The 14,780-nt window shown below is 51.4% G+C and overlaps 1 protein-coding gene across 3 annotated transcripts in view; it reads left to right on the top strand.

Annotated features, from left to right (window-relative positions):
- FAM20B (FAM20B glycosaminoglycan xylosylkinase) overlaps positions 1–14,780 on the top strand; it is a 50,948-nt gene that overhangs the window by 25,395 nt on the left and 10,773 nt on the right. Inside the window, exons 5-6 of one of the 3 annotated variants that reach the window (XM_065555668.1) lie at positions 171–241; positions 1,652–2,258. The exons of the other annotated variants lie outside the window; for them this stretch is intronic. Coding sequence (XP_065411740.1) covers positions 171–241; positions 1,652–2,142 — 562 coding nt within the window. The 3' untranslated portion in view covers positions 2,143–2,258. Of the gene's footprint in view, positions 1–170; positions 242–1,651; positions 2,259–14,780 lie in introns of those variants that run through there. 3 annotated transcript variants of the gene reach the window in all.

Below are 14,780 nucleotides of genomic sequence, written 5' to 3'. Positions count from 1 at the left end.
CGGGTCGGATTTGGGGTAGTGTGGACGGAATTCGATGTTATTGGCCTCCGGGAGCTATTCCACAGTGCTTCATTGTGACCGCTCTGGACAGCACTCTCAACTCAGATGCACTGACCAGGTAGACAGGAAAAGCCCCGCGAACTTTTGAATTTCATTTCCTGTTTGCCCAGCGTGGAGAGCACAGGTGACCATGATGGAGTCCCAGGATTGCAAAAGAGCTCCAGCATGGACAGAACGGGAGGTATGAGATCTGCTCGCCATATGGGGAGATGAATCAGTGCTAGCTGAACTCTGTAGCAATAAACAAAATGGCAAAATATTAGAAAAAGTCTCAAAGGCCATGAAGGACAGAGGCCATAACAGGGACGCACAGCAGTGCCGTGTGAAAATTAAGGAGCTAAGGCAAGCCTACCACAAAGCCAGAGAGGCAAACGGAAGGTCCGGGGCAGAGCCGCAAACATGCCGCTTCTACGCGGAGCTGCATGCCATGCTAGGGGGTGCAGCCACCACTACCCCAACCGTGTGCTTTGACTCCATCAATAGAGAATCATGCAACAGGGAAGCGGGTTCGGGGTATGAGGAAGATGAGGATGGAGGTAATGTAGGTAGCTCGCAGCAGCAAGGAAGCGGAGAAACCGGTTTCCCCAACAGCCAGGATATGTTTATCACCCTGGACCTGGAACCAGTAACCCCCGAACTCACCCAAGGCGTGCTCCCAGACCCTGAGGGCACACAAGGGACCTCTGGTGAGTGTACCTTTGTAAATATTACACATGGTTTAAAAGCAAGCGTGTTTAATGATCAATTTGCCCTGGCAATCGCGGCCAGTACAGCTACTGGAAAAGTCTGTTAACGTTTATGGGGATGGAGCAGAAATCCTCCAGGGACATCTCCAGAAAGCTCTCCTTCATGTACTCCCAAAGCCTTTGCAAAAGGTTTCTGGGGAGGGCTGCCTTATCCCATCCGCCATGGTAGGACACTTTACCACGCCAGGCCAGTAGCACGTAGTCTGGAATCATTGCATGACAAAGCATGGCAGCGTATGGTCCTGGCATGCAGATAACATCCATTCCTTATCTCCCTTTGTTATCCTCAGGAGAGCGATATCATTCACGGTCACCTGGTTGAAATGGGGTGATTTTATTAAGGGGACATTCAGAGGTGCCCGTTCCTGCTTGGCTGAACAGAAATGTTCCCCGCTGTTAGCCACGCGGTAGGGGGGAGGGGTGAAGTGATCATCCCAGAGAATTGGGAGGGGGGGGTAGTTGGGTTTGTGCTGCATGTTAACCCGGAAACTGCAGCACCTCCTTTTACATTGCAAACCCATTTTAAATGGCCAACCCAACGGGTGCTTGGTATGGGAAATGAGGGCGCTACTGTTTGAAACCATTCCCACATGTTGAGAAGGTTAAAAAAGCCAAAAGACTGTGGCTGACCATGGCTGCCTGCAAGCCGAAATATGTTGCCTGGCACTGCGTGGGTGATCTCTCACACCAAACCGTCAGGCCCTCAATATAAGAGGAAAAATGCGACCTCTTAACGAAAGCACATGTGCTGTGTAATGTGAACAGCAAAATTTAACGTGAAAGAGTGTACCCATTGTTCTCTAAAATGTGTCTTGTTTAACCACCTCTCCCTTCTCCTCCACCAGCTGCAAATGTTTCTCCTTCACAGAGGCTAGTGAAGATTAGAAGGAGAAAATGGCGGACTCGGGATGATATGTTCTCGGAGCTCCAGATGTCCTCCCACGCTGACAGAGCACAGCAGAATGCATGGAGACAGTCAATGTCAGACTACAGAAAAGCACAATATGAACGAGAGGAGAGGTGGCGGGCTGAAGAGAGCAAGTGGCGGGCTGAAGAGGATAGGTGGTGTCAGCTTGCTGACAGAAGGCAAGAATCGATGCTCCGGCTGCTGGAGCATCAAACTGATATGCTCCAGCATATGGTTGAGCTGCAGGAAAGGCAGCAGGAGCAGAGACTGCCGCTACAGCCCCTCTGTAACCAACAGCCCTCCTCCCGAAGTTCCATAGCCACCTCACCCAGACGCCCAAGAACGCGGTGCGGGGGCCTCCAGCCACCCAGTCACTCCACCCCAGATGATTGCCCAAGGATCAGAAGGCTGGCCTTCAATAAGTTTTAAAGTTTTAAACTGCAGTGTGTCCTTTTCCTTCCCTCCTCCCCCACCCCTCCCGGACTACCTTGGCAGTTATCCCCCTAGTTGTGTGATGAATTAATAAAGAATGCATGAATGTGAAGTAACAATGACTTCATTGCATTTGCAAGCGGTGTTCGAAGGGGGGAGGGGAAGGTGGTTAGTTTACAGGGAAGTAGAGTGAACCCGGAAGAGATGGGGGGGATGGAGGGTTCATCAAGGAGAAACAAACAGAAGCTTCACACCGTAGCCTGGCCAGTCACAAAACTCGTTTTCAAAGCTTCTCTGATGCGCACCGCGCCTTGCTGTATTCTTCTAACCGCCCTGGTGTCTGGCTGCGCTTAATCAGCAGCCAGGTGATTTGCCTCAACCTCCCACCCCGCCATAAATGTCTCCCCCTTACTTTCATAGATATTGTGGAGCGCACAGCAAGCAGCAATAACAATTGGAATATTGGCTTCGCTGAGGTCTATCTGAGTCAGTAAACTGCGCCAGCGTGCTTTTAAACGTCCAAATGCACATTCCACCACCATTTGGCACTTGCTCAGCCTATAGTTGAACAGGTCCTGACTACTGTCCAGGCTGCCTGTGTATGGCTTCATGAGCCATGGCATTAAGGGGTAGGCTGGGTCCCCAAGGATAACGATAGGCATTTCAACATCCCCAACGGTTATTTTCTGGTCCCGGAAGAAAGTCCCTTCCTCCAGCTTTTGAAACAGACCAGAGTTCCTGAAGACGCGAGCATCATGTACCTTTCCCGGCCACCCCACGTTGATGTTAGTGAAACATCCCTTGTGATCCACCAGTGCTTGCAGCAGCATTGAAAAGTATCCCTTGCGGTTTATGTACTCGGTGGCTTGGTGCTCCGGTCGCAAGATAGGGATATGAGTTCCGTCTATCGCCCCACCACAGTTTGGGAATCCCATTGCAGCAAAGCCATCCACTATGACCTGCACGTTTCCCAGAGTCACTACCCTTGATATCAGCAGGTCTTTGATGGCGTTGGCTACTTGGATCACAGCAGCCCCCACAGTAGATTTGCCCACTCCAAATTGATTCCCGACTGACCAGTAGCTGTCTGGCGTTGCAAGCTTCCACAGGGCTATCGCCACTTGCTTCTCAACTGTGAGGGCTGCTCTCATCTTGGTATTCTGGCGCTTCAGGGCAGGGGAAAGCAAGTCACAAAGTTCCATGAAGGTGCCCTTATGCATGCGAAAGTTTTGCAACCACTGGGAATCGTCCCACACCTGCAACACGATGCGGTCCCACCAGTCTGTGCTTGTTTCCTGGGACCAGAATCGGCATTCCACGGCATGAACCTGCCCCAGTAACACCATTTGCACATTGCTGGGGCCTGTACTTTGTGAGAGGTCTATGTCCATGTCAATTTCCTCATCACTCTCGTCGCCGCGCTGCAATCGCCTCCTCACCTGGTTTTGGTTTGGCACGTTCTGGCTCTGCATATACTCCAGGACAATGCGCGTGGTGTTCATAGTGCTCATAATTGCCGCAGTGATCTGAGCGGGCTCCATGATCCCAGTGTCTGGGCTGAAAAAAGGCGCGAAACTATTGTCTGATGGAGGGAGGGAGGGGCGAGTGACGACATGGATTACAGGTACAGGGAATTAAAATCAACAAAGGTGGCTGTGCATCAGGGAGAAACACAAACAACTGTCGCACAGAATGGCCCCCCCAAAGATTGAACTCAAAACCCTGGGTTTAGCAGGCCGTTGATTTCACTGAGGGAGGGGGAAGCAAATGAATACAGAACAAATCTGGTCCATCTATATTTTTACATCTTAAGCTGGCAGCAGACGGTGCAGCATGACTGATATCCATCGGCATTTTCTGGGTGCTTGGCAGAAGATGCTGTACTACGACTGCTAGCCATCATCGTCAAGACGGTTCAATAGGACTGCCGGCAGGACTGAGTTTCCAGGAGACAAAATGTGTCTGCCCAGGTGCCTCTGATCGAACTCACTGAGGAATATGATGATGACCGATATCAATCGTAATACACAATCTACTTACAAAAGGCAAGGAGCTGCTGCTGTATAGCAATGCAGCCCCACGTCTACTAGCACCCAGATAGCCGATGACGGCTACCAGTCATACTGCACCGTCTACTGCCAAAAGGCAATTAGCTGCTGCTGTGTAGCAATGCAGTACCACGTCTGCCGGCACCCAGATGACATCTGGTGACAGTGAGCTGAGCGGGCTCCATGCTTGCCGTGGTATGTTGTCTGCACAGGTAACCCAGGTAAAAAGGCGCAAATCGATTGTCTGCTGTTGCTCTGACGGAGGGGGAGGGGCCTGACGACGTACCCAGAACCCCCCACGACACTGTTTTTGCATCATCAGGCATTGAGATCTCAACCCAGAATTCCAGTGGGCGGCGGAGACTGCGGGAACTGTGGGATAGCTACCCACAGTGCAACGCTCCGGAAGTCAACGCTAGCCTAGGTACTGTGGACACGGTCCGCCGACTTAATGCACTTAGAGCATTTTATGTGGGGGGGACACAATTGACTGTATAAAACCGATTTCTATAAAACCAGCTTCTATAAATTCAACCTAATTTCGTAGTGTAGACATACCCTTAGCAAGAGCCTGGCTGTGGAGAGGTGGACATAACGCCCATGTTGCAAGGCTTGGTAACTAGGAAAAGAATGGAGTTGTTAACTCTGATAATGAAGGGGGAAGAAAAGCTTTGGGAGGAAAGCCACTTTGTCCCTTTTGCCACTTTGAGGTTGAAACAGTGGCAGGATGTTGAGGATGGAGTAGTGCGGGTAGACACTGGAGATAAATTTTCATGGTGAAATCAGCATGAAACTGCTGGGGTGGGCAACAATTCTCAAAATGTTATCCATGGAGCACTTCTTGGTGGTCTAAAGATTGAAATAATTTGAGAAGTATTTGGGTATTGGGAATGGAGCTGTTCCATAAGAGATTTCTGTAGAGTGATCTGCAGAATGAAAGAGTTTGAGGACCCCAGACATAGAGAATGAGTATATAGAAAGGAGAGAAGATAGAGAATCCTGAAATAGAGCCCTGCAGCAGGACTGGGATCCCGCAGCACCCACTGCTATAACACTGGTCTACAATTTTTGAGAAGTCGTCTGCTTCAGAGATAAAATGTGCTATTTATTATGTATTTTGATGTGCTGAATTCAAATATGACAGTTAAAACAACTGATTGGCTACTGTTTCTAAGATATTTAAGTTTCTTCTTCGAGTGCTTGCTCATATCCATTCCATTAGGTGTGTGCGCGCCGCGTGCACGATCGTCGGAAGATTTTTACCCTAGCAACACCGGCGGGTCGGCTGTGGAGCCCCCTAGAGTGGCGCCTTCATGGCGCTGAATATATACCCCAGCCGACCCGGCGCCCCCTCAGTTCCTTCTTACCGCCCCTGACGGTCGTTGGAACTGTGGAGCGCTGCTTAGCTGTTCTCCACTTTCCCTAGCTTTCTTGTTGTATCATAGTTGTAGTTATAGTTATAGTCTTAGAGTTTGTTGTAAGTTAGTTAAGTAGTTTTAAAGTTGTTCTAAATAGTCCAGGGGGTTAAGGGGGTCGTCTCCCCCCTTTTCTCCCCCGGCCGCGGGGCCGGGCTCATGCCCAACGCTCCCGGCTTCAAGCTGTGCGCCTCCTGCGCTAAACCTATGCCCACGAGCGACCCGCACGAATCTTGTCTGAAGTGCCTGGGAGAGTCACACCAGACAGACAAGTGTAAAATCTGTAAGGCCTTTCGTCCGAGAACGAAGAAGGAGCGGGACTTTCGGCTCAGGCAACTTCTGATGGAGGCGGCTCTTAGCCCGGACGCTCCTTCCACGAGCAAGGCCCCGGCACCTAGCACCTCGGTGCGCAGTGCCCCGGCGGCACCGGCTGCGACGACCACGCGAGTGGCGTCAGACAAGCCTCCCCGGCACCGGACCTCGTCGGCACCGCAGACACAGCAAGTGCCTCGGCGCCGGTCCTTATCCCCAGGGCATAAAAAAGCCCATAAGACGGGGACATCAGTGCCGAAGACGCCAGCTCCCCCAGTGTCGGGGGTAGAGCCGCGTCCACCGGTGGAGCAACGGAAACAGTTGCCTCCGGCACCGTCGACTCCGGCGCCGAGGCCGTTGAGTCCGGTGCAAATAGCGTCTCCCCCCAGGCCGGCGGTGATACAGTGCCTCCCGTCGACTCCAGAGACCTTCGCGGCGGCGAGAGACTTAATAGCTCTCACGGAGCCGGCACCGCCTCAGCCACCGGCACCGACTGCACCGTTGACTCGCCCGGTCCAGTCGAGGGGGAAACCTGCTTTGATGCGCCCACCATCACAAGGGCTGGAACCTCGGCACCGGTCCAGGTCCCGAAGCAGGTCCCCACGCCGCTCGCAGTCCCGGCGCCGAATATCGTCTCGGCACCGGTCGTACTCGCGGCCAAGATCTACTTCGCGGCACCGTTCTACGTCTCGGCACCGCTATGATCGTCGGCACCGATCAACGTCGAGACGTAGTTCTCGGCACCGCTACGGTCGGCGCTCGACGTCGAGGGGTCGCTCCCGGCACCGGGCATACTCCAGGTCCTCGTCGAGGTCCAGATCTGACTCCCGGCACCGACGAGGTCATCGGCACCGGTCGCGGTCCCGGCACCGATCGCCGGCACCGCGCAGAGATAGATCATCTCCGGACCGGCACCGTGCGGCACCGCAGCCCACCGGGATGGTTTCATCTCTCTCGGCACCGCCATGGCCGTCTAGATCGGTGTCCCGCTCCTCGGAGGACTTGTCGAGATCGGCATACCCCCCTCAAGGGCGCGCCGATGAACAAAATTTCGGCCACTGGCAGGAGATGGCAGAGGACCAATCTCATGGACCATCTCACTGGTCGTTTTGGACCCCGTGGGCATACCACCAAGAACAAGGGGCTCCAATACCATCGACCTCTCGCTCGGGTCACTCGGTTAGAAGGGCCCCAGAATCCACCATCTCTCGGCCTCCGCCAGGAGGCATGGAGGCTTCGGTGTCCACGCCACCCGACACCAGGGACCCAAGTGCAGGTGATGCCCCGGCCCAAGAGCAAAGGGATCAGGACCCCCCCTTGGATCCGGTACCACCGGAGGCATCCTCTTCCTCCTCTCCGGACGAGGCAGTGGCGGGCACTTCATGTACGGGTCCCCCTCCGATAGATCTTCGGGCTCACCAGGATCTCCTGCGTAGGATGGCCCGTAATATGGACCTGCAGGCGGAGGAGATAGTGGAGGTGCACGACCCGATCGTGAACATCCTTGGAGCAGATGTCCCATCGAGGGTGGCGTTACCTCTGATCCGCACGATCCAATCGAATGCGGATACGATATGGCAAACTCCTGCCTCCATTCCACCCACAGCGAGAGGGGTGGAAAGAAAATACTTTGTCCCCTCTAAGGACTATGGGTACTTGTACACCCACCCTCAACCGTGCTCACTGGTGGTGGAATCAGTGAATGCACGAGAGCGCCACGGCCAGCAGGCTGCAGCGCCTAAATCAAAAGAGGCTAAGCGGCTCGACCTGTTTGGCCGTAAGGTCTACTCAGCCGGAGGGCTACAACTGAGAGCGGCGAACCAACAGGCGTTACTGAGCCGCTACAATTTCAACTCCTGGAACTCTATGGGGAAGTTTAAGGAGTTGATTCCCCAAGAGTCCAGGGAAGAGTTTGGAGCCATGGTAGAGGAGGGCAAGAAGGTGGCTCGGACCTCCTTGCAGGCCTCCTTGGACATTGCAGACTCAGCGGCGAGGACCCTGGCTTCGGGCATCGCTATGCGCAGGATCTCCTGGCTTCAGGTTTCGGGTTTGCCTCCGGAGCTGCAGCAAACCCTACAAGATCTGCCTTTTGAGGGGCATGGATTGTTCTCGGATAAGACGGACTCCCGCCTGCAGAGCCTCAAGGACTCGAGAACAATCATGCGCTCCCTGGGGATGCATGTTGTGGGCCCCCAGCGCAGGCCATTTAGGCCGCAACCTCAGCGCTTCTACCCCCCCCCGCCTCGTCAGAGACAAGACTCGGCCCGGAGGCGAGGGCGAGGTGGTAGAAGAAGGTGGACCGGCCCTCAACCCGGCCAGAACCAGGGGCCACCTCGACCACCTTCAGGCCCCAGGCAGAACTTTTGAAGGTGCGGTCGAGGACGGCGCCCCAGTCATCCCCCAGGATCCAGCCCCCTCCTTTCGGGATCGCCTCTCCCACTTCCACCGTGCTTGGTCCCTTATAACTTCGGACCGTTGGGTCCTCCGCACGGTGGAGAGGGGATACGCTATCCAGTTTTCTTCTATCCCCCCCTCCTCCCCCCCTTCCCCGTCCCTCTTCAGGGACCCTTCTCACGAGCAACTTCTTATACAGGAAGTTTCTACGCTCCTCGCTATGGGGGCCATAGAGGAGGTTCCAGTGGAATTAAGGGGCAGGGGATTCTACTCCCGTTATTTCCTCATCCCCAAGTCCAAAGGAGGTCTGCGACCCATCTTGGACTTGCGCGGACTCAACAAATTCGTAGTAAAGTTGAAGTTCCGCATGGTCTCTCTGGGGGCCATTATCCCTTCCCTCGATCCTGGAGACTGGTTTGCCGCCCTCGACATGAAAGACGCATACTTTCACATTGCTATTTTCCCGCCTCACAGACGCTTCCTCCGATTCGTGGTAAACAGGGTGCACTACCAATTTGCAGTCCTTCCCTTCGGACTATCTTCGGCCCCACGGGTCTTCACGAAATGTATGGCTGTCGTGGCAGCGTACCTTCGTCGGCAAGGGATACAGGTGTTCCCGTACCTAGACGACTGGCTGGTACGCGGTCGCACCAAGGAACAAGTTCGCGATCACGTCCACATAATAGTGCGCACATTCAACAAGTTGGGTATCCTACTCAACAAGGACAAATCCACTCTAGAACCTACCCAGAGAATAGAATTCATCGGTGCGGTTCTAGACTCCAGACGCGCACAAGCCATCCTGCCAGACAATCGCTTTTGCACCATCACGAGCCTCATACAGGGACTCAAGGCCTTCCCAACTACCACGGTGAGGTCGTGCCTTACCCTCCTGGGTCACATGGCTTCATGCACGTACGTAACCAGGCATGCCAGACTTCGGCTTCGCCCACTCCAGACCTGGGTGTCATCAATATACCGCCCACATCGGGACAGCCTGAATATGGTGGTCACAATCCCGAACTCGGTCCTGACCTCCCTCACATGGTGGCTAGATCACAATGTGGTTTGCGAGGGGATGCCGTTTCACGCCCCACAACCCTCTCTGCACCTGGTCACAGACGCTTCATCTCTGGGTTGGGGCGCCCATCTCAACGAGCACCATACCCAGGGCCTGTGGACTGCACCTCAGCTAGCCCTGCACATCAATGTTCGGGAACTGATGGCGGTGCGCCTGGCGTGCCAGGCATTTCTCAATCTCCTACGTGGCCGCTGTGTGTTAGTTCTCACCGACAACACCACGGCCATGTTTTACATCAACAAGCAGGGAGGAGCACGTTCGTCAATTCTATGCCAAGAGGCCATTCGCCTGTGGGACTTCTGCATCGCCCACTCAATCCATCTCACGGCATCGTTCCTCCCTGGAGTCCAGAATACTCTGGCGGACCGGCTCAGCAGGTCCTTTCAAACGCACGAGTGGTCTATCCGTCCGGACATTATACATTCCGTCTTCCAGAAGTGGGGGTTTCCCCACATAGACCTGTTTGCATCTCGAGACAACAGGAAGTGCCACGTGTTCTGCTCCCTGCAAGGTCGAGCTCCGGGCTCCCTCTCGGATGCGTTTCTCCTTCCCTGGAAAGACCACCTGTTTTATGCCTTCCCTCCGTTTCCTCTGGTCCACAAGGTACTGCTCAAATTGCGCAGAGACCAGGCACAGGTAATTCTGATCGCTCCAGCGTGGCCGAGACAACATTGGTACACCACGCTGTTGGAACTCTCGGTTCGGACACCGATCCCGCTTCCGTTGTATCCGGATCTCATCACGCAGAACCACGGCCGGCTGCGTCACCCCGACCTGCAATCACTCCACCTCACGGCATGGCTGCTCCATGGTTCACCCAGGCAGAGCAACAGTGTTCTCACTCTGTCCAACAGATTCTGCTGAGCAGTAGGAAGCCCTCAACACGGACCACATACTTGGCCAAGTGGAAGCGGTTCTCCTGTTGGTGCGAACAGCGAGCCACGTCCCCGTTGCACGCACCTATCCCTCTCATTTTGGAATATCTCCTATCCCTAAAACAGCAAGGGTTGGCGATATCTTCAATTAAAGTTCACCTGGCCGCTATATCGGCCTTCCATCCAGGGGAACTCGCGTCCTCGGTATTCTCTAACCCGATGGTCGTTAGATTCCTCAAGGGCTTAGACCGGACGTACCCACAACAACGTCAGCCCGTTCCGACGTGGGACCTCAACCTGGTTCTCTCCAAGCTCACAGGTCCTCCATTCGAGCCACTGGCCACCTGTTCACTTCTGTACCTGTCCTGGAAGACAGCCTTCCTCGTAGCCATCACCTCAGCAAGGCGCGTTTCTGAACTCAGGGCGCTTACATCCGAGCCCCCTTACACAGTTTTCCACAAGGATAAAGTGCAGCTTCGTCCACATCCTGCCTTTCTCCCTAAGGTGGTTTCTCCTTTTCATATCAACCAGGATATATTTCTCCCGGTCTTTCATCCTAAACCACATGCTACTCGCCAGGATCAACGTTTGCATTCTCTGGACGTACGCAGGGCCCTGGCTTTCTATATTGACCGCACAAGGCACTTTAGAAAGACGACGCAACTCTTCGTTGCAGTGGCCGACCGAATGAAAGGCTCACCGGTCTCCTCACAACGCCTATCCTCCTGGATTACGTCTTGCATCCGGACTTGCTATGACCTGGCAGGTGTCTCAGCACCGCACCTCACCGCCCACTCCACGAGGGCCCAAGCTTCCTCGACGGCTTTCCTGGCGCAAGTTCCGATACAGGACATTTGTAGAGCTGCGGTTTGGTCGTCAGTCCACACATTTACAGAACACTATGCACTAGTGCAGCAGTCCAGGGACGATGCTGCCTTCGGATCAGCAGTTTTGCACACAGCAATGTCTCACTCCGACCCCACCACCTGAGTTGGGCTTGGGAGTCACCTAATGGAATGGATATGAGCAAGCACTCGAAGAAGAAAAGACGGTTACTCACCGTTGTAACTGTTGTTCTTCGAGATGTGTTGCTCATATCCATTCCAAACCCGCCCTCCGTCCCCACTGTCGGAGTAGCCGGCAAGAAGGAACTGAGGGGGCGCCGGGTCGGCTGGGGTATATATTCAGCGCCATGAAGGCGCCACTCTAGGGGGCTCCACAGCCGACCCGCCGGTGTTGCTAGGGTAAAAATCTTCCGACGATCGTGCACGCGGCGCGCACACACCTAATGGAATGGATATGAGCAACACATCTCGAAGAACAACAGTTACAACGGTGAGTAACCGTCTTTTTTACATTTTATGTCTGTATATTGTGTAGATAGTAGAGTTTTAATCATAAATTGTAAACCTAGGTCTTTTCATGTGTTTATGGTTGCTTTACATGATAATATTTCACCTGTCCTGTTTATGTAACACTTTAAAAATCAGCAAAAGGGCTATATAAATAAAATGTATTATGAAACAAAAGGCAAAAAACTATTAAGTACATAGTTTAGTCCTATTCAGTGTCTACTCGGCGCTTCTTGGCTCGTCTCTTGCATTCATTAAATGGAGCATCTCTTGTCACTGTCCAGCAATAGTCTGCAAGCATTGATGGGCTCCATTTGCCCCGATAGCGTTTCTCCATTGTTGCAATGTCCTGGTGAAATCGCTCGCCGTGCTCGTCGCTCACTGCTCCGCAGTTCGGTGGAAAAAAATCTAGATGAGCGTGCAAAAAATGTATCTTTAGTGACATGTTGCAACCAAGGCTTTTGTATGCCTTGAGGAGGTTTTCCACCAATAACCTGTAGTTGTCTGCCTTGTTGTTTCCGAGAAAATGTATTGCCACTAAGTGGAAGGCTTTCCATGCCGTCTTTTCCTTGCCACGCAGTGCATGCTCAAATGCATCATCTCGAAGAAGTTCACGAATCTGAGGACCGACAAAGACACCTTCCTTTATCTTAGCTTCACTTAACCTTGGAAATTTTCCACGGAGGTACTTGAAAGCTGCTTGTGTTTTGTCAATGGCCTTGACAAAGTTCTTCATCAGACCCAGCTTGATGTGTAAGGGTGGTCACAAAATCTTCCTTGATTCAACAAGTGGTGGATGCTGAACACTTTTCCTCCCAGGCTCCAATGACTGTCGGAGTGGCCAATCTTTCTTGATGTAGTGGGAATCTCTTGCACGACTATCCCATTCGCAGAGAAAACAGCAGTACTTTGTGTATCCAGTCTGCAGACTAAGCAAGAGAGCAACAACCTTCAAATCGCCACAAAGCTGCCACTGATGTTGGTCATAGTTTATGCACCTCAAAAGTTGTTTCATGTCATAGGTTTCCTTCATATGGACTGCATGACCAACTGGAATTGATGGCAAAACATTGCCATTATGCAGTAAAACAGCTTTCAGACTCGTCTTCAATGAATCAATGAACAGTCTCCACTCATCTGGATCGTGAACGATGTTGAGGGCTGCTATCACACCATCGATGTTGTTGCAGGCTACAAGATCACCTTCCATGAAGAAGAATGGGACAAGATCCTTTTGACGGTCACGGAATATGGAAACCCTAACATCACCTGCCAGGAGATTCCACTGCTATAGTCTGGAGCCCAACAGCTCTGCCTTACTCTTGGGTAGTTCCAAATCCCTGACAAGGTCATTCAGTTCACCTTGTGTTATGAGGTGTGGTTCAGAGGAGGAGGATGGGAGAAAATGTGGGTCCTGTGACATTGATGGTTCAGGACCAGAAGTTTCATCCTCTTCCTCGTCTGACTCAAGTGAGAATGATTCTGGTGCATCAGGAACCGGCAGTCCTTCTCCATGGGGTACTGGGCGTATAACTGATGGAATGTTTGGATAATGCACAGTCCACTTTTTCTTCTTTGACACACCTTTCCCAACTGGAGGCACCATGCAGAAGTAACCATTGCTGGTATGATCTGTTGGCTCTCTCCAAATCATTGGCACTGCAAAAGTCATAGATTTCCTTTTCCTGTTCAACCACTGGCGAAGATTTGTTGCACAAGTGTTGCAGCATATGTGTGGGGGCCCCCCTCTTGTCCTGATCTCCAATTTTGCAGCCAAAATAAAGGTGAAAGGCTTTCTTAACCATAGTGGTTATATTGCGCTTTTGTGATGCAAAGGTCACTTCACCACAAACATAGCAGAAGTTATCTGCACTGTTCACACAAGTACGAGGCATCTCTGCTCACTTTGGCTAAACAGAAATGTGTCCCTTTGCAAAATCAAACACTGACAAATAAGAGAGCACAACACTGTATGATTTCTAGAGCTGATATAGGGCAATTTGTTCAGCAGAATGATGTAAGTTTGTTATGATTGCATCATCCATGACTTCTAGGAATAACATGATGCAATTCATATCCTGTATGACGCAATACCAGCTTCAGATTGCATCATTCATTGTTTTGCCTAAAAAGCAAGTACTGTCCAAACCCAGTCATAGATTTATTCATAGATCCAGTCAAAGATGTATTTTAGTCATTTCTGGTTTAAATTGAGATCCCTTCCCTTTATAACTCACTTATCCACCGCCATTCCCAAGTCAAGGGTCGTATATACTGACCCAATAGCATATCTTGAAAACTAGAGCCAATCAACAATTTTAAGCATCATTTTCGTTCTCAGTGACCCAGAATTAGTAAAGTTTGACTACATTTATTTCAGAAGCATTTTGACTGTACAGCAGTGTAATAGCAGGGGCGGAATTAAAAAAAATCCCATGCAGGGCTCTACCCTGAAAGCTTACCAGTGGAGAAGAAAATGGGGTGCTTCCAAACAAAACTCTGAAGGAGTAGTCAGAAGTAGAAGACAAATTGTATCATGGAAATGCCTGCAGGTGAGGTTTTCAGAGTATAAAGGACGATCATTGTGTCAAAGGTGTTACACTCCCAGACCAGGGACCATTTTAAAACTGGATTTTATTAAACTTAGTGTCCAAAAACACACACACAGCTTACACAACCCTATTTCAGCTCACTCTTTTCATAGCACACCAAAATTCTGCTGCTGCGACCAGAACTATCCCCTTTGAGCCCCCTCAGCAGACCTTCAGTTCTTAAAGGGAGAGGGCACAGTAACTCTAACCCTGATATTTCCTTCTGTGTGCTATAAAGGAGAATGAGTAGACAGAGAAGGCCTTTAGACTTGGCCAGGCAGGGGTCACTGGTAATTTTGCTTGGGTCATTTTCAGTAGAGAGAGAAGTTGGATTGGATGGAGGAAAATAAATTGAGACAGTAGGAATATTGTACTGAAAAATATTTTTTTTATTTTTACAGTGCAAATATTTGTAATAAAAATAAAGTGAGTACTGTACACTTTGTATTCTGTGTTTTAATTGAAAATATATTTGAAAAAGTAGAAAAACATCCAAAATATTTAATGAATTTAAATTAGTATTCTATTGTTTAACAGTGCGATTAAGATGGCAATTAATCGTGATTA

This window comes from Chrysemys picta, chromosome 8 (assembly GCF_011386835.1).
Source record: "Chrysemys picta bellii isolate R12L10 chromosome 8, ASM1138683v2, whole genome shotgun sequence".
Taxonomy (NCBI): domain Eukaryota; kingdom Metazoa; phylum Chordata; order Testudines; family Emydidae; genus Chrysemys; species Chrysemys picta.
Note: the sequence above shows the minus strand (reverse complement) of the source record. Positions and strands in the feature narration are given on the sequence as shown.